Source organism: Gracilinanus agilis, chromosome 1, assembly GCF_016433145.1.
Source record: "Gracilinanus agilis isolate LMUSP501 chromosome 1, AgileGrace, whole genome shotgun sequence".
In the NCBI taxonomy this organism is placed as follows: domain Eukaryota; kingdom Metazoa; phylum Chordata; class Mammalia; order Didelphimorphia; family Didelphidae; genus Gracilinanus; species Gracilinanus agilis.
In genome coordinates, this window is record NC_058130.1 from 720786171 (window position 1) to 720813637 (window position 27467).

At 35.5% G+C, this 27467-nt stretch overlaps 2 protein-coding genes and 1 pseudogene across 2 annotated transcripts; 1 reads left to right on the forward strand and 2 right to left on the reverse strand.

The window, feature by feature from the left end:
- Positions 1 to 4236: 4236 nt before the first annotated feature.
- On the reverse strand, positions 4237 to 5172 carry LOC123232167 (olfactory receptor 7C1-like). The gene has a single exon (XM_044658538.1). The coding sequence runs from the start codon at positions 5170 to 5172 to the stop codon at positions 4237 to 4239; it is 936 nt and encodes a 311-aa protein (XP_044514473.1).
- Positions 5173 to 8942: 3770 nt separating this feature from the next.
- Positions 8943 to 9284, forward strand: LOC123232168 (annotated as a pseudogene).
- A 12135-nt stretch (positions 9285 to 21419) lies between these two features.
- On the reverse strand, positions 21420 to 22355 carry LOC123232169 (olfactory receptor 7C1-like). Its single transcript, XM_044658539.1, has one exon. It carries the CDS (start codon positions 22353 to 22355, stop codon positions 21420 to 21422), a length of 936 nt encoding a protein of 311 aa, XP_044514474.1.
- Positions 22356 to 27467: the final 5112 nt, after the last annotated feature.

Consider the following 27467-nt stretch of genomic DNA (forward strand, 5'->3'; position numbering starts at 1 on the left):
GTGGGATCAATTTCCTGTCTTGTTGGTTTCAACTTCCTTTCTCTGAGGGTATGTCTGTACTTGCAATCAATGCTGAAGGATTTTCAAGTTTCTGACTCATTACATTAAAGGTCACTGATTGATTACATTAAAAGGAAGGAGAATTCCAAGTCCCTGATTGATTTAAATTAAAACAAAGGGAGGTAAAATTCCTTTCTCTCACCATATTCATAAATAGCCAATCAACTCCCAGGATACAGAACACAGATCTGGTTGATATAGCAAAAACTCTACAATATAGAATTAGATATGTATTTTTTAAGCATGCACAATACAGTGAAGCCCCAATAAGTGAACCATGATATAGCAAGGGACACTGTATGCACATTTCTCCCATGGACACAGTGTATATTTGTGAGAAAGAGTGCCCCAGGTTTATGGGGCACTCACTATCCTACCTCAGTAAATGCCTCTGCTTTGAGCTAATTGTGTTTATTGATTGCCTTTGACAGATAAGGAGGCTGGTGGGAGATTCATAAGCTACCATTTTAGAGTTGAACTTGATGTAATCATCCCTTGGGAACTCAACCTTCAAGTTCCAAGTTGAAAAAGCTAACCCCAGAGGGGGTGTTACACAGACAATCTTACAATGATCTAGGTAGGAGCAGTTGAGCTCAACCACCTAGGTTCATTCAGAGAGGCTTTCTGAAGTTCACATGAGCAGGTGGCTCAGGTTTGGTGACTCATGCTTGATCCTTTTGGCATGATAGGGCAGGCTTACTTAAGTATGCACAGACTCACTTCTTCAGATATTCACATGTTTTCTGAGAACTCTAATGCTTAGGATACTAAAGATCACCCGTTTGCTTCAAATTTTCTAGTGTCATGGAAATTATTTCTCAGATATCATCTCAGGTTGCCCATTGCTACTGCTAATAATTTTCCTATGGATGATTTTGGAAATAGTTACTTTTATCTTACAATAAGGAACTTTTGAATTTTTTATATACCAGGTAAGTGGTTACAAGCAGATACTATATGATGAAGTTCAAAGAAATCTATTAACTCCACTTGCAGGAGAAAAGATTACATTAAACTATACTTGCTGAACCTGGAGTCAGGAATTCCTGAGTTCAAATTTGACCTGTCTCAGACACTAGATTTAGTTACCCTCTGTCTGCCTCAGGTTCTTGCATCTTTAAAATAAGAATAATAATAGTACCTATCATATAGAGTTGCTATGCATATTTAAAAAGATTTTCTTTACTAAGTGCTTTGCAAACCTGAAACAAATTTATTTGTGCAAATAAACATTTATTCACATGTTTTACATAAATCTTAAAAACCATAAAAATCTTAAAATTTATATAAACAAATATATATTTATTTGATAATGAAATTATCATCATTATCATCATTGATATACTTAACATAAAAGTTTCCTCTGCTTTCAAGGGGGAATTTCCTGAAATGGAAGTTCTTCTGGCAGTTAGAGTAGAAATAAATAAAAAAAAAATCCATTCCTATATAGAGTCTATTATTTAGCCTAACTTGTATAGTCAGTTAGGTGGCTCATTGGATAGAGTTCTGGGTCTGTGGAGTTAGAAAGTCCTGAGTTCAAACCCAGCCTGATATACTTATTCGGTGTGTGGCTGGGGAAGCAATTTAGCCTCTATCTGTCTCAATTTCCTCATCTGTAAAATTAAGATAATAATAGCCACCTATCTCCCAGGGTTGTTGTGAAAATCAAATGAGGTGATATTTGTAAAGTGCTTAGCATAGTGCCTGTCACATAGCAGGCATTATGTAAATGCTATTATTATTATTACAAATCAGTAGATTCTCCATCTCATATGATTCTCAGAAGACCCATATAAAGATTATTCTTATGGAGGGTTTACTCTTCCTATTTTACTGAGAAGGAAATTAAAAGCGAATAATGAGGGATGGAAATGACTTTTTCAAGATCATGTGGGGAGTTAATAATAGTAACACAATGAATACTATTTCTTCTCTCTGTGGTCAATGGAACTCTTACTGTATACAGAGGGCCCCTCCCTCAATAGAAGTTATTTCTCAGATATCATCTCAGGTTGCCCATTGCTACTGCTAATAATTTTCCTATGGATGACTTTGGAAGTAGTTACTTTTATCTCACAATAAGGTTGTGCTTAAAAAGTTACAAAGTATAGAAGAACTATTGAATTTTTTATATACCAGGATAAGTGGTTACAAGCAGATACTATATGATGAAGTTCATTTGCTATTATTGTTATTATTATTTTACACAGACTGGGAGGTGTAAGGAAATTTACTTCTCCTCCTAGTTCCTGTAGAAATCTAATCATCTCTCCTTCCTTACCTTTCTTTTACAACATATAAGAAGGTACCAGGAAGGAATGGGACAGGCATAGCAAAAAGAGCTTGAAACTGGGAGTTAAGACATTTGAGTTTTGCTTCTAATCCTATAAGTAACTTGTGAGACCTGAGAACAGCTATAGACTTACTGGGACTCAGTTTCCACAATTGACATCCAATCCAATGCTCTTTAGGCCAGGCCAAGAGGTAGTGAGTTTCTTATCACTGGAAGAGGACAAGTAGAAAGAATTTAGAGCTAGAAGAAAGCTTGTGGATCACCCAGCCCAACTTTCCGGTTTTACAGATAATGAAAATGGAAGTGGGAATCAAGCAATTTGCCCAAGATCACTAAACTAGTATATAGTAGGGTTCAGATGTAAATCACAATCTTACTCAAACTCTTATATACCCGCCACAACTGCACAGTTAGACGTTTACATATCACAAAGAGAATTCTTTCATTTGTAGGAGGCTGACTTAGAGGACTTCTAATTTCTATTATATAACTAAGATTCTATGACTTCACGATTCTAAAGTGAAGGAGAAATATCAAATAATAATATTAGCAGTACTACTAATAATAATATATTACATTGTTGTAGTAGTTTAAGGTTTGCAAAGCATTCTACAAATATCTCATTTAACCCTCATAGCACTCCTATTAGGTAGATGCTATTATTATCTCTATGGTATGGTATGAGATAAAGTTTCTAAAGTACTTTGCAACTCCTAAGGTACTATATAAATGTTTGCTATTACTGTTATTATTATTTTACACAAACTGGGAGGTGTAAGGAAATTTACTCAAGGTCCCACAGGATATCAAGGTCTGATACCAAGTTTGAACTCACTTCTTTTTAATAAGTCTATTACTTAATCCACTAGACAAGGCTATATCCTACCAAATCTTTATGCCTAATATGTTCACAATAATAGTTCCAATGTTTTATAGTAATAGATGATTATACTGGATTCTTGAAGACTTGACTAGCAAAATACAGGGTTTGGTAAGTTTTGAGCCACATTGGAGAGGATTTGAAAATATGTTCAGGGATATACTGTTGTCCAAGGAACATTTAAAGATAAAAATTGGCAAATAGTTTTTGAATTTTTTTTTGGCCAGAGTAACAACACAAGAAACTAAGCATAGGAAATTAGGCATCTGAGCTGATGTATAGAGAATGAAGAGCCACAAAATCACAACTCTTTCCTCTCTGTTTCCTTTTTCTTTCTGAAATTTTATAGGACTTTACAACTTTTTGCATGCTTTTCCTTAGGTCATTTCATTTGATTCACAGTGGTGAGATAGTTCCTATGATGGACATTAACACAAATGAAAAGATTGAGGCTCAGAGGAATTAAGTGACTTGTACAGAATACACAAAGTATGACCCAAAGACTAGAAAAAAGGTCTCTCCAAACTCTATATCTATTGTTTCTTTAGGAAGAATGGGTGTTATGACAGAATAGGTCATGAAGAATCAGAGTGCAACATCAAAGAAAGTCCAGAAATAGATACTATGAAAAATTATATGTGTGACAGCAAAAAGATCATACAGTCATTAAAGTGGGACCATAGATAATCAATGGGCTTCACACTTTGAATCCAAGGTTTCAGTCTGCCAGACTATTTTTTATTTAAAAAAAACCTTAATCTCCATCTTAGAATCAATACTGTGTTTTGGTTCCAAGGCAGAAGAGTGTTAAGGGCTAGACAATGAGGGCTAAATGACTTGTCCAGAGTCACACAACTGAGAAGTATCTGAGGCTAGATTTAAACCCATTATCTCCTATCTCTAGGCCTGGTTCTCAATCCACTGAGCCACCTAGCTGCTCCCCAGTCTGCTAGAATCTTGATTTCATATACTGATTCCATATTCCCAGGGTGATGCCCAATCACTAAGAGGATGCTGTTCTGCTAATGATCCTCTTCAGGGCATCCTTTATATCCTTGTTTCTCAGGCTATAAATGAAGGGGTTCAGCATGGGGGTTACCACAGAATACATCACTGAGGCAATTGAGATACTCCTGGAGGAATGGGTAGTTGCAGAACTCAGATATACTCCAAGACCTGTCCCATAGAATAATGAAACAACAGAGAGGTGAGACCCACAGGTAGAAAAGGCTTTATATTTCCCCCCAGGTGATGGTACTTTTAATATTGAGGAGCAGATCTGAGAATAAGAGAAAAGGATCCCTGTGAGGGGCAAAATACCCAGGAGACCAGTTGCAAAATATATTACTATCGTATTAATGAGGGTGTCAGAACAAGAAACCTTCATAACTTCACTAAGATCACAGAAAAAGTGGGAAATTTCACGTTCTGTGCAGAAGGACAGCCTCATCATCATTAGAATTTGGAAAATGGAGTTTAGAATACTTATGGTCCATGAGATCAGAATCAAGAGACTACAAATCCGTGGACTCATCAGAGTGACATAGTGTAGAGGGTGACAGATGGCTACAAAGCGGTCATAGGCCATCACAGTAAGGAGTAAATTGTCTGAACAAGCAAAAATCATAAAGAAGTACATCTGAGCAAAGCATCCAACATATGAAATGGCCTTATTGTGTGTTAGCATGTTCACCAGCATGTTGGGGACCAAGGTAGTAACTAGACAGAGATCTACCAGGGACAAATTGGAGAGAAAGAAGTACATTGGAGTGTGGAGGTGGGAGTCTGAACCAATGGCCAGCATGATGAGAACATTCCCAAACACAGTGACCAAGTACATGACCAGGAAGAGCCCAAAGAGGGGCATCTGCTGCTCTTCCTTCTCAGAAATTCCCAGTAGGAGAAATCCCGACACATATGTTTGGTTTTCTGGTTCCATATATCTGATATATCTACAAGGAAAGGAAGTGAGAAGTTAGCAAAATGGAAATATAGTCATCCCTTATTTTGTAATGGAGAGAACACTAGATTTAGACTTAGAAGACTCAAGTTTAAAGGCAAGATCTGTGCCTTTTATTTTTTTTAGATGTCAATTCCTCTTTCTGGGTCTCAGTTTCCTTATATTTAAAATGGAGTTGGACTATGTGATCTCTAAGTACTTTCAGCTCTTGCATCCTTGGAAACTCTCCTAACCATATTTAGAACCTAAGTAATTTATAATGAAAGTATATAAAAATTTTAGAAATGGAATTCCTATAAGTTCAAAATATATTATGAATTAAACATTGAAGTAAATAAATATTTATAGATCAAAAATATTTTAAAAATATTTATAAATAAAAATTACAAAACTTCAAAATGATGGAAGAAACAACAAAATATTTATCCTAATTATGAAGGGGAGATGATCAATAATTCAGTAAAGAGTTACTTACAACCAAATAGATGTTCTTTCTCACATGAAAATAAAATAAAAGTAATTTAAAAAGAAAACCCTTTTGATTGGGAAATATATTGATTATAGTTGTGGTAGATAATAACTGACATCAAAAATTGTTTTTAAAAATCACAGAAGCAATTCTTTCTTAACAAAATATTTGAACAATTTTCAAAATGAATGCAAATATTTTAATTAATATTATTTGTCTTGTGATCTGTATTTCCTCTCTCTCACCTAACCTACCTAATTGAGAAAATAATAAAAACAAAACTTCTTTTACAAACACATAGTCAAGCAAAACAAATTCTTCAAATTCCTAATAATCATTTGACATCACTCAATTTCACTAATAATCAGAAAGATATAAAATAACATAACTTTGAGGTACTGCCTCAAACTCCTGAAATATGTAGGAAATAATTAAAATGTAACACTGATATGTTTGAGTAAGAATAGGTAATCACTCATTCCTTGCAAATGCAATTGCAAAGTTCTAAGATATTTTTGGACAATAATCTCACATTATATGATATTGATCCAATAATTACATTTTGGAGAATATGCTCTGAATGTATTGAAATTATTGATTCAATAATTTTTAGAGCACCAGTAGGCATACATTCATGAATAAAAAACATTGAAACAATCCTATAATAGGATAATAATTAAATAATTTGTGGTAAATTATTGTTAAGAAATCCTATAAGTCAATTTGCTATAATGCAACAATGGAGAATACAAAGAACTGCATCAAGACCTTTATCAAATAACAAAGTGAAAACAATAGTTAAATGGATGGAGAACACACTAGTTATGATTATATAAAAAGTAAAGTGAATGTCAATGAATGGAATCTTGATGAGGAATTAAAGGGAGAGATTATAATATTTTATACAATGTAATTTGTTAATTTAAATGTAAATAGGTACTAAATAAATTTAAATGTATCTATTGACATTCAATTATTCTTTTATAACCCTTACCTTCTGTCTTGGAGTCAATAATGTGTATTGGTTCCAAAACAGAAGAGCAGAAAGTGCTAGGCAATGGGGGTTAAAAGACTTGCCAAGGTTCACAGAGCTATGAAGTGTCTGAGGCCAGAACAATGATCTTTTAAATAAAATATTTGGTAAATATTTTTAAGAGAATATGTGCAGGTAGAATAAATTCTGCTCAGCTGTAAAGGGATCTCAATTTTTGGAGGGGCAACAGTAATATGGCAGGAAGAGTGAGGGATGGGAAGTTTGCTTTATAGAAAGAACAGTTCAGAAATGAGAGATATCAAGAGAATAAAAGGAGTTAATGTGATCCATTGTTTTCCCTCCATAATCTACCCCCATCCCCCCAAAACAAAGGCAGGGGCTGGAGAGTTGTTGAGTCCAAGATCCTTAAGTCAGCAATAGCCTTACTTCAGTGTAAGATCAAGGGAGATTAACTAAAGTTAACATGGTCTAAAATGATGCCTACACTCAGGAAACCAAGTATACAAAAGCTCGAGGTTATACAAAAAAGATACTTTCAAATGCAACATTCAATATATGCACTATACTGGTACTTTCTTTCCTATTTAAAAAAATTATTACTAGAATTTTCAAAAGGTAGAAAGATTAATTTGCAGAATTGCAGGAATGTAGACTTAAGTTCAATATAAAGAAGAATTTCTTAAAAATCAGATCCATACAGAAATGAAATGGGATGCTTCAGGAGTCAATGAGTTTCCCAACACAGAAGTTTTTTCCAGCAGAGATAAAATGATCACTTGTTCATGGTACCATCATTAGTTTAGTCATTATATATTTGAAACCTTAGTATTATCATTCAATATTTTTTCTCTTTTATTTCCTATTTCCAATCAGGTGCCAAGTCCTGTTGAATTCACATCCAATACATATCTGGCATCTACTACACCTTTCTTCCCATTGTCATGATCTAAGATATAAGAAACTCTCACTATTGCCTGAGGGTACATGGCAGTCTTTTCTTAACAGTCCTCAATATAACTGGAAATCCATACTCAACCCCAATCTTGCTTTCACTTGACTCTTTAATACAATGTTTCTCTCCTATTCAAGAACCTTCAATGCTGTCTACTATTTCCTACCAAATTCAAGATATATTCCCTTGAATGACATTGAAGGCTTTCCATAATCTGGTGCAACACTAAATTTTCCCTTTCAGTTAATTTGGGGAATTGGGCTAGGATACCATAAAGATATTGCTAGAAGATATAAAAGATAGTAATTGCCTAAATTGAAGGGTTTCTATCAACAGATCCAACATAAAAAACAGGGCATGTGTACTTTTCATTAGTGAACAAAGCATTGGACACACATCAGGAAATTAAGGTGATAAGTTCCAGCTCCCGAAAGCTGAATGAGTAGAGATCCTCCACAGGCCAGGTACCAAAAATGAATATTTTCTCTCAGGGTTCCTAGAGTTACCACTTTAGAGAAAATTCCTCAACACACCAAGGAACTGCTAGGTAAATGACAACCAGTAAAAAGTAAGGTTTCCCTTTGGGGTTCTAGACATAATGTTGGTCTTCAAAGCTGCCCTAATAGGTTCTTCTATCATCTCACTGAAATGGCAACAATTTTAATGAAAGAACAGTTTGTTAATTTGAAATTTATCATATACTTGGTGTAAATTTAGTACCATGGTCAGAGAATCAACTTCCCTTATATAAGACCATAGCAGCTCAAAAAGCAGTTCCAATGGTATTCCCTCAGCTACTAGGCTATTTCACCATCATAAACCTCTTCTCTGAATACAATTCTTTCACACTTTTAGTTTGAATGGAGTTTTGAACCTCCTATTCTTGGGACAAGACCCTGCTACCAACCTAGGTGTGTTTTCCTGCAAAACTAGAAACCCCTTACAGGAAACCTGGCAAAATTGGTTAACAGACCTCTAGATGAAAATAGAGAATGTGTGATATCATGAAGTAGACCATCTTGGGAGAAGTATAGAAATTTTTAATTTATATTTAAGCAAATTCTGATATTTTATATCATCTTTTACTTGTTTTCTTATTCTTTGAAGTCAGACAAGTCTTATTCCTCTTTTGAGTGATTCTCTTCAGATACTTATATTTAATATCTTGATAAGTTCCTCAAGCACCTTGTTACTGAGCCTTGCTGTCAAACTCTCTAGCTACCCAACACCCTGTGCTACCACACCTACCGACCGACCCTCCCCCCCCCCCAGCCTTTTCCCTCAACTGCCTTCCTCAGGCCATTTCCACCAAGGCAAAGGGATTATCCTATTGTATGTCCACTATCCAGAACCTCCACTCTTTGGACCTCTATGCTGTTGCAAGTGAGCTTGACAACCTGCTTCCTGCTAGGACTAAGGATTATATCTATATAATAATTCAACAGAAAAACAGGAGGAAGATGCTCACTACTGTCCAAGGGATTGCTGATTATTGTCATAAAAAGAAACTAGAGAAGTCATTGATGGAGAAATTTGCCTGCAATGATTCTGTAATTGAGTATTGAGAATATGGAGAAGTAATTCAACTACAGGGTGACCAGCACAAGAACATATGCCAGTTTCTCCTGGAGACTGGGTTGGCTAAGGACCACCAGCTGAAGGTTCATGGGTTTTAAGTGCTCGTGGCTCACTGAAGCTTGTGAGAATTTCCTTGCAATGTGTAGAAAACTTCCCTTCTGTCCCTTGTCACAAGTTTAAAAGCCTCACAGCTTGTTTAATGTAACTATTTGGAATCCACTATTTAACTTGGACTAATGTGACTCATTCATGTAATAAACCAAAAAGAGCAATGCCACCTAGCCTTTCAGTCCCTCATTTAAACAAAAGTAAAGCCTATCAGTGCTCAGTTGGAAACTAAAATAATCTGTTGTTTCAGTCAAGTCCAAAGTCCTAGCAGCATCTGATACCCTATCTTTTCAGAGACTCCTTGATGCTCTCTCCACAGAGCCCCCTGTCCATTTAAGAAAACTATGACTCTCTGAGCTACCCTTAATGATGCTCAGAAGAATAAGGTCACCAACACCCAGTTGAACCACCAAGATAAAGATAGCCTTTGTTAGCAGAACGGGCATCCCCAGGATGATTTGCACCAACTGACTCAGGGAATAGTTTCATTTTAGGGCAATGGCATGACGTTTTCTTTCTTACATCACACCAAGGTCCAGTGCTTGACTAAACTTTTACTAGTAGTGTTCTGCTTCTGGGGAATGCACAAGTGGAGAGAAACCCATACCACAAGGCCAACTTTACCTAAATTAAACTTTTGACATTGAACTAATGTATTGAAACAGTCAGTGTAGTAACTGCAGAGCTTGCTTCTTAATAGCAACAACTGCCCAATGCCATGTGAAGTCAACAGACTGATTTTTTAAAAATTAAATAGTTTAAATGTGATATAATATATTTAAGCTCTTATTTAAATAAAACTGACCTGTGAAGAAAAAAATAAGTTTCTCAAGGGCAAAGATTATGACTTAGCTTACTACTTGGATTCCTTTAATTGGCACATGGCTTCCCTATCCATATTTCTAGAATCTTTTGAAACGAATATTTTTGGGGTATGGCAAAGAAAAAGGTGCCATATGTGGTTGTAACCAATAACTCACATATACATTTTCCTTAAATACAGACACATATTTTATTAAAAGACAGAAATGCTACCTTGTCCTGTTTATATATGAGAGATGATTAAGAATTTTTGATATTATATTATACATATTTTAATTTTTATTATTCATCTACTGCTTAACTAAATTTTCATCCTTTCAAGGTCTCATCACTACAAATAAATAATCTTAGGTTCTCAAAAGTCAGAAAAATAGAGACTAATCTCTGTCACTTCCTATGCAGTAGAAAAAAACTTAAAAGAAGTTATTCATCAGAGGCTGGTCTGTGGTTGATGCATTTTTTAGGGACCAGAATCTTATGAAACCATCTTCTAGGGCATAGATGGTTTAATATCTGCATCATTAGGAGAAAGTATTAATCATATCTGGGATCTGAAGAGTAAAAGTCACATTCTTATAGAGGTTGAAAGTTCATTAAGCATTTTTGCCACAACACTCAAGATGGGAATTTGAAGGGCAAGTATTTTGACTCATTTTTTAGGTATGAAAAAAATTAGACTGAGAATTTAAATGACTTGCTTAGAACTAGACTTAGAAAGCTGGCAAACCAAGTTCTTAGAAAATTCTCAATTTTATTCATGTATCTTGAAGACATTGATTTTGTAAAATATTACTCTGTGTTATAACTAGCAAGTGCCTTCACCTCTTAGGCTTTTTTTGTCTGAAAAAATAAAGGGGTTAGGAATGATATAAAGAAGATTTTCTCTCATCTTGAGAAAAAGGAAGAGTAGGAGGAGGGATGAGCAGTACAGGAGATGATTGCCAGAGATGTAAAATGAAAGTGAACATATCATAAAAAAATAAAGGAGTGAGATAGATCCAAAGGGTGCAGTGATAACACCCTGTTTGGCTTCAGTCTAGATACTCTCCTGCATACCAAAGACCTTAGTGTTCCCAGAACTGAATACAGAACTTTAGATATGGACTGAACACGGAACTGATTTTAGAGTTAAAAGTCTCTAATATCTAGTATTTTCTCTCTGTAACATTATTGATAAGTAATTTCTCCTCTTCTAGCTTCAGTTTCTCCATTAGTTTCCATTAGGTGATTTCTATGACTCGTTACCTCTGACATTCTTTGTTCCTAGGCTCCAGTTTTAGGAGTTAAGTCAGGGACTAGTAGTGATCCAAAGAACTATGAGCTGTCAGCTCTATTTTGAGGAACAGCACTGAATTCTCCCATTGTGGAAAGGTGCAGCAACCTGCAATGGAAGAATTGAGGAGGAGGCAACCTTCTTTATGGTGGCAATAGAGTGGCTACTGTTGTGGAACCTTATGACAGCTTCAGCTGCCTTCAGAGGTTGTCTCTGACCTCAGTAAACTTCTGCCATTTGGTATAGGTTTGGCTACTTTGGGAGTATCATTAGGAAACTGCTGACTTTTGGGTTTCCTTCAGTACTGAAGTGCTGGGAAGGTGGGAAGGCAGTCAGGAGTTCTTTATGTCTTTCATTCTATGGATTCTCCTAAGCTATTGCTTCACTTGGATTGTAATGTCTTGTAGTGTTAGGTTTCTACTCTGATGTGACTATTTGATAAATGAGGATTTTTCAGACAGCCAAGGTCTGCATTTTTTATGAGACATCAGTGTGATGAATGCCATTCACCTAGAGAGGGTTTTTGGGAGCTTCAGACTCTGCTTCCAAAGCTGATGTTTTATAATCTTTGACCCCTTTCTGAGCCTTAACTTAGATTTTCTTTCTAGATCTCAATTTTTAGTTTTCATGGAATCAGGGACATTGATGTTAGCCTTGTAGCTGGATAAACTTTCTAGACAGGATTATAAGATGAGAGGGTTTTATTTATTTTAATAATATATTATTTAGATTTAGAAAGTATCTTAAAGGTCATCTCGTACTATATACAGCTGAAGAAACTGATGCCAGAAGTAACATGTCCAAAGAGATATAGGTGACTGTGCCTGGCAGAAAGTGTTTAATAAATGCTGCTTCTTTGATGAGAGGCAAAGGCAGGAAACTGCCAAAATCCTCTAAAGAATCAGCATCCTCTTAAGAACCCAGAAAGAGATTGTTTTGTGGCTGAACTCTGAACTATCTTCTACAATGGAGAGCAGAGTAACCATCAGAGTCATTCCAGCTCTTATGAGGAGTCTACCTGGATGTTTCACCTAATGTGGTCAGCTTGATGTTTGCATATGGAAATCATTTGCTAGAGTTTGGCAAGTGGATTTAGTAAAAGCACAGGTCATCCAAAAAAAAAAAAAAGGAAAAAAATCTACTTTTGGAAGGGATTTAAAATACATATAAATTACCAAGGATTGGAATATTCTTAGAATACACAATGACAGAATCTATACATCCTTAAAGCGTAGAATGTCTGACCTACAAATTTTACAAGTTTGAAACTGAGATCTGGAAAGAAGGGAAATGACTTTTCCAAAGTCACAGAATGAGTTGATGATAAAGCTAGGACTAAAACTCAGGTCTTCTGATTCTGTTTGTTGCAACACAATGAAATAATGAAATATAACAGTAACACTCGTAACAAAAATGATTTTGACTTCTCTTGTCCAGGGCCCCAGAGAATTCCTGCTCACTACTATCATTTGTAGTCCAATTGAATTTTCCAATCCTTCTCCAGCCCTTGTATAATAGCCAATTCCTGAGTCATTCTCACTACTTTCTCCTTGACAGTATACTTAGGAATTCCAATCCTCCCTCAATTTCTTATTTTCTTGTCTTCGCTTTGCTTATAACAAGGAATTAGATTTAGCCTCCTCATCAACTTTTATAAGGGATAGAATTCTTCTTTAACTTATTTCATTTCTGGCCCTTTGGATAGTGAAGTTCTCTGGATATTGCAAAGTTAAGTTTGTTGGACGTCTCTCAGCCTTAGAGTCAGAATGCTTGTTAGGTAAGCCCTCCCATGATCCAGATTTCTGTCTTCTGTTTTTGCCAAGTACCACAATGGGAAATTCTTTACGTGCTGCTAGTCAAAGATTCTTCTTGATAAATTTACTTAAGATCACTTGTCTACATCTGGTCTCTCCTATTATAATGATATCAGCTACTCTTTTTAGTAATTTAAAGTTACCAAATACCTCTGCAACCACATATTTTAATTCCAAAAGATCTGTGAAATACATAGAGCAGGCCTATTTTGTTTCATGCTGTCATTATAGAGATGGTAATTGAATTGCTCAAGATCTCACAGATAGTCCTCTGTAGCAGGCTTGGGACTTGAACTGAGTTTTCTTGTTTGAATTTAGGACTTTCCCCACTGCACTCCCCTATGCTCCCTACTGGAGGTCATAGTGAACTCTGGACTTTCCTTTAGACTTAATGCTGCATCAGACTGGTACTTCTAGACTCAACAATATTAGACTAAGATTTAAATTTTATTGGCTTGTAATGATTTTCTTGGATTTCTGAGGAAGAAAGGCATACCTCTTGCCTTTGCCTCTTTCACATTGACTCCCCTTCCCTCATAGTACTTACAGTGCATCACCAAGAAGCAATGCTTGACTGATATTACTTCTGTCCTAGATTGTTGTCAGGAAGGAAGACACCAGCTCTTCCTTGGAGAACAGGTAGAGAAAAGGCGTTGGGGACAGGGAGTGAGGTATCAGAGAGGCACGAGTAGACTCCTTCTTGTCCTGGAACTGATGGTTTCCCTAGGGGCAATGACAAGTAGGGGAATATTTTTGATTTCTAGAATAATAGAGACTCATCCCCATGGCTCCTCATTAGGCAAATCATACAATTGTCTTTCCATTCCTGGAGCATTTCCGCTCCCTGTGGGAACACAAGGAGCCCTGGCAGCAAACTTCCTAATAATGAGAACTGCCCAACAATGGAATATGCTATTTCATGGTTATATGCTATATGTCACTGAGAGAAAGGTTTAAGCATTGTCCATTACTGCCTTCATCCTCTCCTTCACTGTAAAATTTTTCACACATCTTTAGATGACATAATTTACCCTATTCTATCTTTCCCTACCCTTTCCTCTCAGTGCAATCCTTTTTTATACCATCCTAATCTGCTTACTTCTATACCCTCTTATTCTTTATACTCTTTCTAATAGCTCTAATTCTGATAAAATTGTTTTTAAGAATTACAAATATCATCTTTCCATGTAGGAATTCATACAGCTTGACCTTATTGAATCCCTTGAACTTTCTCTTTCTTAATCACCTGCTTCTTTTGGATTTTTGTATTTGGATATTAAATTTCCTCTTTAGGTCTAGTCTATTCATCAGAAATGCTTGGAAACCTATTTTATAAAATGACCATCCCTCTTGAAAGAATATACTCAGTTTTGTTGGATAGGCAATTCTAGGCTAAAACCTAGATCTTTTGCTTTCTGAAATGTCATATTCCAATTCTTCTGATCCTTTAATGTGGAGATTGATAAATCCTATGTAATCCTGCCTGTAGTTCCATGGTGTTTAAGTTGTTTCTTTCTAGTTGCTTGCAGTATTTGTTTGGGGACACTTGAATCTAGCTATAATATTCCTGGGAGCTTTCCTTTGCGGATTTATTTCCAGAGGTGTTTTGTAGATTCTTTCAATTTTTATTTTACCCTCTTGTTCAAGAATATCAGGACAATTTTCTTTGATAATTTCTTGTGTTATGATATTCAGGATTTTAAAAAATCAAGAATCCAACAATTCTTAAATTGTTTCCCCACATCTATTTTCCAAGTTTTTTCAATGAAATTATTTCATATTTTCTTCTGTTTTTTTCATTCTTTTAATTTTGTTTTACCGACTTTTGATGTCTTAAGAAGTCATTAGTGCCTAGTTGTCCAATTCTAATTTCTAAAGAATGATTTTCTTATGTGGTTTTGAACCTCTTTTTTATTTGGCCAATTCTGCTGTTATTTTCTTCTTGCATTTTGTTTCCTTTCTCTTCCCCATTTTCCTCTGCCTCTCTTAATTGATCTTGGAAATAATTTTTGAACTCTGAGACCCATTCATGTTTTTATTTGAAACTTTGTATGTGTTTGCTTTGCTTTTCATTGTTCCCTTCTGGGTCTGTGCTCAGTCTTCTTTGTCTCCTTGAAAACATTTCTATGGTTAGGTGTTGTTTTTTTATGTTTACTCATTATCATAGACTTTTTATTGACTTTCACTTTCATCTTAAAGCTGCGCTCTGTTCTCAAGGTAGAGAAGGCACTTTCTTAAATTTTAGTTTTTCCTTGATGCTACCCATAGCTCTATTTCTGGGTTTCTGCCAAGTTTCATTCCAATGTGACATGATGGCCTGTAGGCTGAGAACTCTGCTGATTCAATTACCCCTTGAAACTGCTGATGACTTGCAGAGGTCAGAGCAATGTGAGCTTCCCTGTGTAGGAGCTCAAAGTCTCACCTCAGCCTTGGATGGGGGCTTTTGGTCTCACTCTGGGCTTGATCAGGTTAGGCATACTGTGGACTGTTTTGCCCTGGGGCTTGTAACTTAGTCTGCCTTGAGTTTCAGTAAGGGTTAGCTCTGAGTCTTGGTCTGGGCTTACACAAGCCAGCCCACTTCAGACTGTTTTGTGCTGAAGTTTGATTTTGCAAGGGATTTCAAAATTTCTGATCCTTAGGAGAAATGTCACCAGAGTGCTTAGGTACTTGAGCCTTAGAGATAACTGAAATCTTATCCCCTCTTGTCTGTAAGGGGAATGGAACAAGAGCTGTCTTGCATGAGCTTGCATTTCAGCAAAAAAAAATGCAGAAAATGGCAGAAAATGTGTAGACAAACTTAGAGGTGCTTGTAAGAGTCTTTGGGAACATATTGCCACCACAATAGAGGTAGACTGTAGCTGTGGTGATGTGAGGAGAAGGGCTTCCCACCTGTCTCCTGTCATAGCCTACAACATCTTGGCCATGATGTAAAAGCTCAGCAGAAAACTGCATCCAAATAGATAATGTTTAGCTGGAACTGAAGTATGAGAGATTTTGAAGGAAGTTATACCCATTCTATGATTGACTGATAATCTCAATTCTAGTACTGTTTCCTTTCTGCTCTTGCTGTTCTCTCAAGTGAGAGAACAATCTCCACCTCCCAATATTTGATTGTTTACTTCCTTTTTTTTTTAAACCCTTCACTTCTGTGTATTAGTTCCTTGGTGGAAGATTGGTAAGGGTAGGCAATGGGGGTCAAGTGACTTGCCCAGGGTCACACAGCTGGGAAGTGTCTGAGGCCAGATTTGAACCTAGGACCTCCTGTCTCTAGGCCTGGCTCTCACTCCACTGAGCTACCCAGCTGCCCCCCAATTGTTTACTTTCAAAAGAAAATGGTTTCTTTAAGATATTGTTCAGTTTGTGCATATATGTCTGAAATTAGGTTTGCTTTAGGACAATCTCCAAGAAGTTTCCGGGATGAAGGTTTAAAGCAAATTGAGAATATTTTTATTAGAAGATTTTAAGCTCTCCTAAAGCAGAGAGGCCCAAGTAAATGTGTACCTAGCCATTGAATCAATCAATCTGTTAATAAGCATTTTTGAAGTCCTACTCTGTGTGCCTGACACTGTTAAATCCTGGGGATACAAACAATGTGAAAAAAGAAAGAAGGGCAGCTACGTGGTCCAGTAGATAGAGTGTCAGAACTGGTCAGTTCTTAAACCCTTACTACTCCTGAGACTCTAGGCTAATCATTTAACCTTCCTTGCCTCAGTTTCCTTATTTATAAAATCAGCTGGAAAAGGAAGTAGCAAGTAGTATCTTTGCCAAGAAAAGTTCAAACCTAGTCATGAAGAGTTGGACACAACTGAAATGAATGTAAAACAACAATAAATTCTCTTTCTTTCCTACTCTTTCTTTTGAAGGGAGGAGTTAAGAGAGAGCGATTCTGCTTCAAAGAAATTGAGAGTTAGAGAGAGACAGAAACAGATTGAGAGAGGAGGAAAAGAGAAAGGAGCGGGAGAAAAAGAGAGAGAGGGAGAGTGAGAAACAGAAAGACAGAGAAACAGAGAGGGAGACAGAAACAAAGACATAGACAGACAGAGATAGACAGAAAGAGATTGAGAAGGGGGAGAGAGACAGAGAGAAAAAGAAAGGGTGGGGATGGAGACAGGGACAAAGGGAGAGAGACAGACACATGGAGTGAGAGAGAATGTGATTTTCCTTTCCAACTAAAATAATTTCAATTTCCAGTAATTGTTAAACTTGGATTCTTGTGGAATTCTAGAGATTTCTGCTTGTATTTTTCCTGCATTGCAGATGTTCTTTATGGCATCTAAGTTGATGAACATGGATAGGTAGTTTTGTCACTACTTTTCCTTTTCACTTTAAAGTCCACTTGATTAGATTTGTAAATCTTCAGGAAAAAGCATTTTTTATAACATGAAATAAAATCAATGGAAAAAAACATTTATTAAGATCCAACTGTGTATAAAGAAAACATTTTCAATGTGTTGTAGCTACAAATACAAGAAATAAAGGGAGAAAAAATGTACAAAGACAGATAAATATACATATATGCATACATAATATAAATGTATTCACATAAATAACACACATACGTAAACACAACTATTACTAGGTGCCTTCTGTGTATGGCCATGACCTATTTATTTCCGTATTTTTCACTTCATCTAGAAATTAAAATTCTATCTTTAGACATCATCCTCTTAACCTCCCTCCAATATTTACATTTCACTTCCAAAATTTATGCTCAACATCAGCAGCAGTAATTACACATAACTTGTGCTTCTAACATCTTTGATTTTTTACCCAAAACTTTCTCATTCTTAGCAACAGTTTGCTACCTCCTTCAGGCAATTAGATTTGTACCAAAATGAATTTCCAGTTCTGTGTAGAAATGGGCAATTTTTTGCAAATCTAGGGAGTCTCACCTTCATGTGATAGATCTATTCTGCAGAGAAAGAAGATGTCTCCATTTTTATTGTGACATTAGAGAAATTAATATCTTGATATCCTGAATGAATTACTATGCATACTTCTTTATCTCTTTTTCTCCTGATTCTTCCTGAAAGACTCCTCACTTAACAGTGCCCTTAGATCCATATCTTGTGGGAGAAACAGTTTCTTCCTAGCTTCCTTTTCTTGGGACAATATGCATTTCAATTACTGATCTCCAAATGTTTGACTAGCTTATTTCTTTCCTTTATGGTACTATTTTTTTTTACCATTTATCATACTAACATAAATCTAGATCTCCTTGTCTCTTTCGGTTTTTCTTTTGAGAACTGAAGCTGGGCCTTTCATTTTAAAAGTTTTGTCTCTTAAAATGTATTTTAATTTATTTAATTGTTTCCCAGTTATACATAAAATTTTTAATATTCATTAAGCACTTTAAGAGTTCCATATACTCTCCCTCACTCTTGTTTCTTCCCATCATCTGAGAAGGCAAGCAATATTATAGCAATTATGCATGTGAATTCATGCAAAACATATTTTCATATTGTCCATGGCCCTTTGGAATTGTCTTGGATCATTGTTTTGATCTGAGTACCCAAGTCTTTTGCAATTGATCATTCTTACAATATTGTTGTTACCATGCACAAATTTTCCTGGTTCTGCTCACTTTACCTTGTATGAATTCATATAAGTCTTCCAGGTTTTTGTGAAATTATTGTGCTTATTATTTCTTTTATGCGATAACTGCAGCATAACATTTTATTTTTTAATATTTTATTTCTTCCCCTATTACATGCAAAAACAATTTTTAACATTCATTTAAAAAGTTTGGGGTTCCAGATTTTTTCCATTCTTTTTTCCCTCCTTCCCTTCCTCTCTGTTTTCCCCTTTCCTGAGAAGGCAAGCAATGTGATACAGATTTTATATGTGTAATTATGTAGAACATTTTTTCATATTAGTTTGTGGAAGAGTTCTCAAATGCAAAAGATAAAAAAATGAATATGGCATGTTTCATTCTTCATTCAGATTCTAGTTCTTTCTTTGAAGGCAGAATGCTCATCATTTCCAATAGCATCAGAATCATATGACACAACTTGTTCAACCATTCCCCAATTCATGAGTATGCACTTGATTTCCAATTCTTGCCACCACAAAAAGAGCTATCATGAATATGTTTCACAATTGGTACTTTCCCCTTTACTTTTATCTCATTGGGATACAGAACTAGAAGTTGTATATGTTTTATATGCTGGTTCCTAAAGGTATATACAGTTTTGTAGCTCTTTGTTTCCTCCTCATTTTTATAGAACACTGTTATCCCCAAAGAGAGGGATGCATTCTTTGAAGTTCTTTTCTGTTTCTACTATGAATCAGAGCTGTCGATATTTTGAGCATAGATAGAAATTATTTGTTTTTGGCAGAAAGACAAACATTGTATACTATTTGGTTCTCTGCATAATTCTCCATATCCTCCATACTTCCTGGAAGGAAAATCCTCAGTCCTTTGTAATTCTTGCTAAGAGTTCTTGTAGTCAGTTTTCATGGAGAACATATCAGTTAGAGATGTCCAACAATAGTGGTCTGGACTGAGTTAAGAGGTAGTGAGTTTCTTATCATTGGAAGAGGACAAGTAGAAAGAATTTGGAGCTAGAAGAAAGCTTATGCATCATCCAGCCCAACTTTCTAGTTTTACAGATGATGCAAATGGAAGTGGGAGGTTAAGCAACTTGCCCAAGGTCACTAAACTAGCAAATAGTAGGGTTCAGATGTAAATCACAATCTTACTCAAATTCTTATATACCTGCTACAACTGCACAGTTAGAAGTTTACATATAAAGAGGATTGTTCCATTTGTAGGAAGTTGACTTAGAGAACTTCTAATTTCTATTACAGAACAAGATTCTATGACTTCATGATTCTAAGGTGAAGGAGTAAAATCAAATAGTAATAATATTATTATTAATATTTTGGCTACTAAATGATATTGTTGTATTTTAAAGTTTGTAAAGCATTTTACAAATATCTCATTTGGCCTTCATAATACTCTTATTAGGTAGATGCTGTTATTCTCTGTATAGGAATATATGAGATATTTCTAAAGTGCTTTGCAACCCTCAAAGTACTATATAATGTTAGCTATTATTGTTGTTATTATTTTACAGAGATTTGGAGGTGTAAGGTAACTTACTCAAGGTCCCACAGCATATAAGCTGATACAGAGTTTGAACTCACTTCTTTTTAATGATAACTAAATTACTTAATCCACTAGACAATGCTACATCCTATCAAATCCTTTCTCCTTTTGTGTTCACAAAAATAGTTCCAATGTCTAATTAGGATAGAGGATTACACTGGATAATTGAACATTTGATTAGCAAAACACAGGCTCTGGTAGGATTTGAGCCATATTGGAGAAGATTTGTAAATATGCTTAGGAATATACTGTTGTCCAAGGAACCATTTAAAGATTAAAAATTGGCAAATAGTATTGAATTTTTTTTTTTGGCTGGAGTAACAACACAAGAAACTAGGGATAGGAAAGTAGGTGTCTCATGGAGGGAGCATGAATAGCAACAAAATGAAAACTCCCTCTTTTCCATTCCCTTTCTCTTTCTGAAACTTTATAGGACTTTACAACTTTTTGCATGCTTTTTCTTAAATCATTTCATTTGATTCACACACAGGAATTAGTCTTGTGGTAAGACTTCCTATAATGACCATTTACACAAATGAAAAGATTGAGGCTCAGAGAAAATAAGTAACTTATCCAAAGTATACAAAATATGACCCAAAGACTAGAAAAAAGGTCTCTCCAAATTCTATATCTAGTGTTTCTTTAGAAAGAATGGGTTTTGTGACAGAATAGGTCATGAAAAATCAGAGTGCAACATTAAAGAAAGTCTAGAAATAGATATCATGAAAAATTCTATAAGTGACAGCAAAAAGATCATACAGTCATTAAAGTAGGACCAAAGATAGTCATTGGACTTCACACTTTGAATCCAAGGTTTCAGTCTGCCAGACTATTTTTTATTTAAAAAAAAAAAAGCTTAATTTCCATCTTAGAATCAATACTGTGTATTGGTTCCAAGGCAGAAGAGTGTTAAGGGCTAGGCAATGGGGGCTAAATGACTTGCCCAGAGTCACACAACTGAGAAGTATCTGAGGCTAGATTTAAACCCATTATCTCCTATCTCTAGGCCTGGTTCTCAATCCACTGAGCCACCCAGCTGCTCCCCAGTCTGCTAGAATCTTGATTTCAGATACTGATTCCATATTCCAAGGGTGATGCCCAATCACTAAGAGGATGCTGTTCTACTAATAATCCTCTTCAAGGCATCCTTTATATCTTTGTTTCTCAGACTATAAATGAAGGGGTTCAGCATGGGGGTTACCACAGAGTACATCACTGAGGCAATTGAGATATTCCTAGAGGAGTGGGTAATTGCAGAACTCAGATATACTCCAAGACCTGTCCCATAGAATAATGAAACAACACAGATGTGAGACCCACAGGTAGAAAAGGCTTTATATTTCCCCCCACGTGATGGTACTTTTAATATTGAGGAGCAGATCTGAGAATAAGAGAAAAGGATCCCTGTGAGGGGCAGAACACCCAGGAGACCAGTTGCACAATATACTACTATGGTATTAATGAGGGTATCAGAACAAGAAATCTTCATAACTTCACTAAGATCACAGTAAAAGTGGGAAATTTCACGTTCTGTGCAGAAGGACAGCCTCATCATCATTAGAATTTGGAAAATGGAGTTTAGAATACTTATGGTCCATGAGATCAGAATCAGGAGACTACAAATCCGTGGACTCATTATAGTGACATAGTGTAGAGGGTGACAGATGGCCACAAAGCGGTCATAGGCCATCACAGTAAGGAGTAAATTGTCTAAACAAATAAAAGAGAGGAAGAAGTACATCTGAGCAAAGCATCCAGCATATGAAATGGCATTATTGTATGTTAGCATGTTCACCAGCATCTTGGGGACCAAGGTAGTAACTAGACAGAGATCCACCAGGGACAGATTTGAGAGAAAGAAGTACATTGGAGTGTGAAGGTGGGAGTCTGAAGCAATGGCCAGCATGATGAGAACATTCCCAAACACAGTGACCAAGTACATGACCAGGAAGAGCCCAAAGAGGGGCATCTGCTGCTCTTCCTTCTCAGAAATACGGAGGAGAAGAAATTCTGATGTATATGATTGGTTTTCTGGTTCCATACATTTGATATATCTACAAGGAAAGGAAGTGAGAAGTTAACTAAATGGAAATATAGTCATCCCTTATTTTGTAATGGAAAGAACCCTTGATTTAGACTCAGAAGACTCAAGTTTAAATGTAAGATCTACAATTTTAGTTTTTTTTCAACAAGTCAGTTCTTCTTTCTGGGTCTCAGTTTCCTTATATTTAAAATGGAGTTGGACTAGGTGACCTCTAAGTACTTTCAGCTCTCAAATCCTTGGAAACTCCAGTAACCATACTCAGAATTTAAATAATTTATAAATGAAATTATAAAACTTGTTTTAGAATTTGTATTCTTTTGTTGTGAAAATTAATTGTGAGACATTCAAGTGAATAAATATTTTAAAATAACATATTTTAAAAAGAAAATAAAGATATTTAACTACAAAATGATGGCAGGAAGTAGAACAAAACATTTATCTTCATTAGGTAGGGACAATTATCAATAATTCAATAAGAAATTAATTACAAAGTAGATGCTCTTTCTAATATGAGAATAAAAACAATTTTGAAATAAATTTAAAAAGGAGAAAACAGTGAAATGGGAAATGTATTGATTGTATTTGTGGCAGATAATATCTTGATATCCAAAATATATTCATAAGGAATTATTTAAAAACACAGAAAAATTTCTCTCCTAATAATAAAAGATAGAAACAATTTTTTGAAAATGAATACAAATATTTTAAGTGAAATATTATTTATTGTGTAGTTTAAAATGTTCTAAGTCCTGGGAGACTACAACTCCTAGGACTCCCTACCACAACTTCCTCAGACACCTCCAACTTCCTCTGTGGGAGGTGTCTGAGAAAGTATAAAAGAGAGAGGTACTGGTGCTTTTGGTGCCTTTTTCCCCCAGAGCAGTTTTTTCTAGAGAACCCATTGGAGATCTACTCCTAACCTTTCTCTTACATAACTTTTTCTAATCTAAATAAAACTCAGTTAAATAACCCCAGAGACTAGCCTGACTTTTCTACATAAAGATCCTAGCCTACCCTCTAAAGGGCTCGAGTCAATTTCCTCATACCAGGGCTGGGAGCTACCCTAACTTCCTCTTACTTCCCTACCTTCCTTTTCCCTTCCTTCCATCATTCTTCCTTCTACCAGCCACATCACATTCTCTTGAGATCTGCATTCTTTCTCTTACCTAGCCTCCCTAATTTAGACAGTAATAAAAACAAAACTTCTCTTTCAAACAAGTATAATCAACCAAAACAAATTCTTCAAATTCTTAATAATAATTTGAAAATGCTTGTTTACTACTACTAAGAAAGATATAAATTAACATAACTTTAAGGTAACATCTCAAGCTCATGAAATATGTAAGAAATAATAAAAATTCAACACTGATAAGTTTGATCAGGAATTTGTATGCTCATTCCTTGCAGATGAAATTACAAAGTCCTAAAATATTTTTGGAGAACAGTCTGGCATTACATAATATTGAGCAAATAACTACATTGGGGGGAATATATTCTGAAAGTATTAAAAGGATTAATTCAAAGATATTTGGAGCATCATAAAGTATACATGCAAGAATAAAATCCATCAAAACAATCCTGTTATAGGAAAATAGTTAAATAATTTGTAGTAAATTATTGTCAATTAATACTTTAAGTCAATTTTCTATAATGCAACAATGAAGAATACAAAGAACAATAGCAAGATATTTATCAAATAATACAGAGTAAAAAGAAAAATTACATGGATACAGGACATGCTAGTTATGATTATATAAGAAGTAAAATGAATATCAATAAATGGAATCCTGATGAGGAATTAGAGGAAGTAACAAAAAATTGTTATAACATATGTTGGAATTTATTCATTTAAAGATAAATAGCTACTAAATAAGTTTAAGTGTATCTATTGATATTCAAATTTTAGTTTGTTTGTTGTTTTTTTTTTTATAACCCTTACCTTCTGCCTTTGAATCAATTCTGTGGGGTTCAAAGGCAGAAGAACAATAAGGGCTTGGCAATGGAGGACTTGCCCAGGGTTACATAGCAAGGAAATGCCTGAAAGCCAGATTAATAATCTTTTTTTAAAACCTTTATCTTACATTTTAGAATCGATGCTGTGTATTGTTTCTAAGGCAGAAGAGTGGTAAGGGCTAGACAATGGGGGTTAAGTAACTTGGCTAGGGTTATACAGCGAGGAAATGTCTGGGGTCTGATTTGAACCCAGGACCTCCCATCTTTGAACCTGGCTCTCAATCCACTGAATCCCGTAGGTGCCCTCCAATGATCTTTTAAATAAAACATCTGATATTTATATATTTTAAAAGAAGATGTGTAGGTAGAATAAATTCTGCTCAGCTAGAAAGGGATCCCAGGTATGGGAAGGGCAACAATAATATGGAAGGAAGAGTGAGGGATGGGAAGTTTGCTCCACAGAAAGAACAGTTCAGAACTGAGGTATAACAAGAGAGCAAAAAGAGTCATCATGGTTCATTGTTTCCCCACTCCATACCCCGCAAAAACAAAGGCAGGGGCTAGAGAGAGTTGTTGCATCTTGAGATCCTGAAGTCATCAATAGCATTATTCCACTTTAATATCAAGGGAGAATAGCTAAAGTTAACATGAGCTAAAATGATGCCTGCACCTAGGAAACCAGGCATACAAAAGCTTGAGCTTATACAAGAAAGATTCTTTCAAATACAACATTCAATATATGCACTACACTGGTACTTTCTTTTTTCCTATTTAAAAAATGATCACTGGCATTTTCAAAAGGGAGAAATTTGCAGAATTACAAGAATGTAGATTTAAACTCAATATAAAGATGAATCTTCTAAAAACCAAATTCATACAAAAATGAAATCGGATGCTTCAGGAGTCAGTGAGTTTCCCAACACTAAAGTTCTTCCAGCAAAGACAAAATGATCACTTGTCCATGGTACCATCATTAATTTAATCATTATATTTTTGAAACTGTTATTATTCAGTATTTTTCTCCGTTATTTCCCATTTCCAATCAAGTGCCAAGTCCTGTCGAATTCACATCCAATATATATCTGGCATCTACTTCACCCTTCTTCCCCTTGTCATGGTATAAGAAATGAGAAACTCTCACTATTGCCAAAGTTTACATGGCAGTCTTCTCTTAACAGGCCTCCATATATCAATAGAAATCCATACTCAACCCCAATATAGCCTTAATTTAACTCCTTAATATAATATTTTTTCTTCTACTCAAAAACCTTTGATGCTGTCTACTATTTCCTACCAAATTGAAGATATATTCCTTTGAATGACATTGAAGGCTTTCCATAATCTTTAACATTAACTTTTCCCTTTCAACACATGTAGGGAATTGAGGTAGGAAATCATAAAGATATTGCTAGAAGATAAAAAAGATAGCAATTATCTGAACTGGGAAGGTTTCCATCAACTGATCTTTTCTGGACATATAAAAAACAGGACACATCTACCTTTCATTAGTGAACATAGCATTGGACACACCCCTGGAAATTAAAGTGTTATGTTACAGCTACACTGAATGAGTGGAGATCCTCAACAGTTCAGGTACCATAAAAGAATATGTTCTCTCGGCTTTCGTAGAGTTACCACTCTAGAGAAAACCCTCAACACACTGAGGACCAGCTACATACTTGACAATCAGAAAAAAGAAAAGTTTCTTTTCAGAATTCTAGACATAATGTTGATCTTCAAAGCTGTCCTAATAGGATTTTCTGCCATTTCAATGAAATAACACCAATTGTAATGAAAGAACAGCTTGTTAATGTGGAATTTATCATATATCATATCCCTGATGTAATTTTAGTATCATGGTCAGTGAACTGACTGCTCCCATACATAAACTCTTAGTATCTGAAAAATAGAAAAGCCTTCAGAAGCCATCTAATTCAATCTCTAGTCACATTGGTAGAGATGGGAAATGGGTAGTGATAGAAGCAAGACTTTCATGTTCTGAAATCTTGTATTTCTCACTAGTTAAGCATAAATGGCAGTATCTATAGTTTCAACACTAGACAAGCATAAATTATAAAATATATATTATTAATCAGTTAACCATTCTGTATTATTAATGACCTGTACTGAGACTGTACTGTTCTGCTCTGTACACCAGCTTTGTGATATTTTTTATTTTTAATTGCTTATATTGTTCTGCTTTTACCTTAGTTCTGAACTCTTAGGCATTATTAATTACTTATAGTGGTTGTTTTACTATATTATATCCTCTCTATGTTCCCATCTTTGATGAAGTTATTCCAGAAGGTTAGCAAGATATCTTCTATATTATCAAATGATAGTAGGTGGAAAAATGGGGGGAACATAGGACATGTACACTAAAAGCTCTGGCAGTCCAGGGGAATCCTCCAAACCTTCACATGCTCCTTATTCCCTTTCTAGATTCCTCAAGATTACCTATCATGTGTCAGATCTGAAACCATACCTCCAACTGGATTTGGACCCTCCTTCTCTATGCTCATTTTCTGTTTTCTGCCTCTAAGTCCCTTTAGCTCCCAGGGTGGACTATTCTGAAAAAAAGGTAGAGACATTCCTATAATAGGAGGAGACAAGCCCTCAGGCCCTCAATAAATATGCACAGCCAGATACACACCTTGGGCTGCTTCATCAGTCCTAGAGCTACTCGATCAGCCCTGGGGGCCATTCCATCAGTCCCAATGGTATTCCATCAGCTATTAGGCTATTTCATGACCATAAACCTCTTCTTCTTTAAATAAAATTCTTTTGCTCTTCTAGATTGAATGGGGCTTTGAGTCTTCTATTCTTGGGGCAAGACCCTGCTACAAATTTTGGTGTGTTTTCCCAGAAGACTAGAAATCCCTAACATTAAACCTGGCAAAAAATATTGATTAGTAAATCTCCAGGTGAAGATTCTCCACAATAAACAATGCATGATGTCACAAAGTAGACCATTGTAGGACAATTATAGGACATTTTTATTTATATTTAAGCAAATTCTGACATTTTGAATCTTCTTTCTCTTGTTTCTTCCTTATCCTTTGAAGTCAAACAGATAAGTCTAATTCTTCCTTTGAGTGATTCAGATATCAATATTTAAGCAATTTTGATAAGTTCTTCAAGGGCAAAGACTATGAT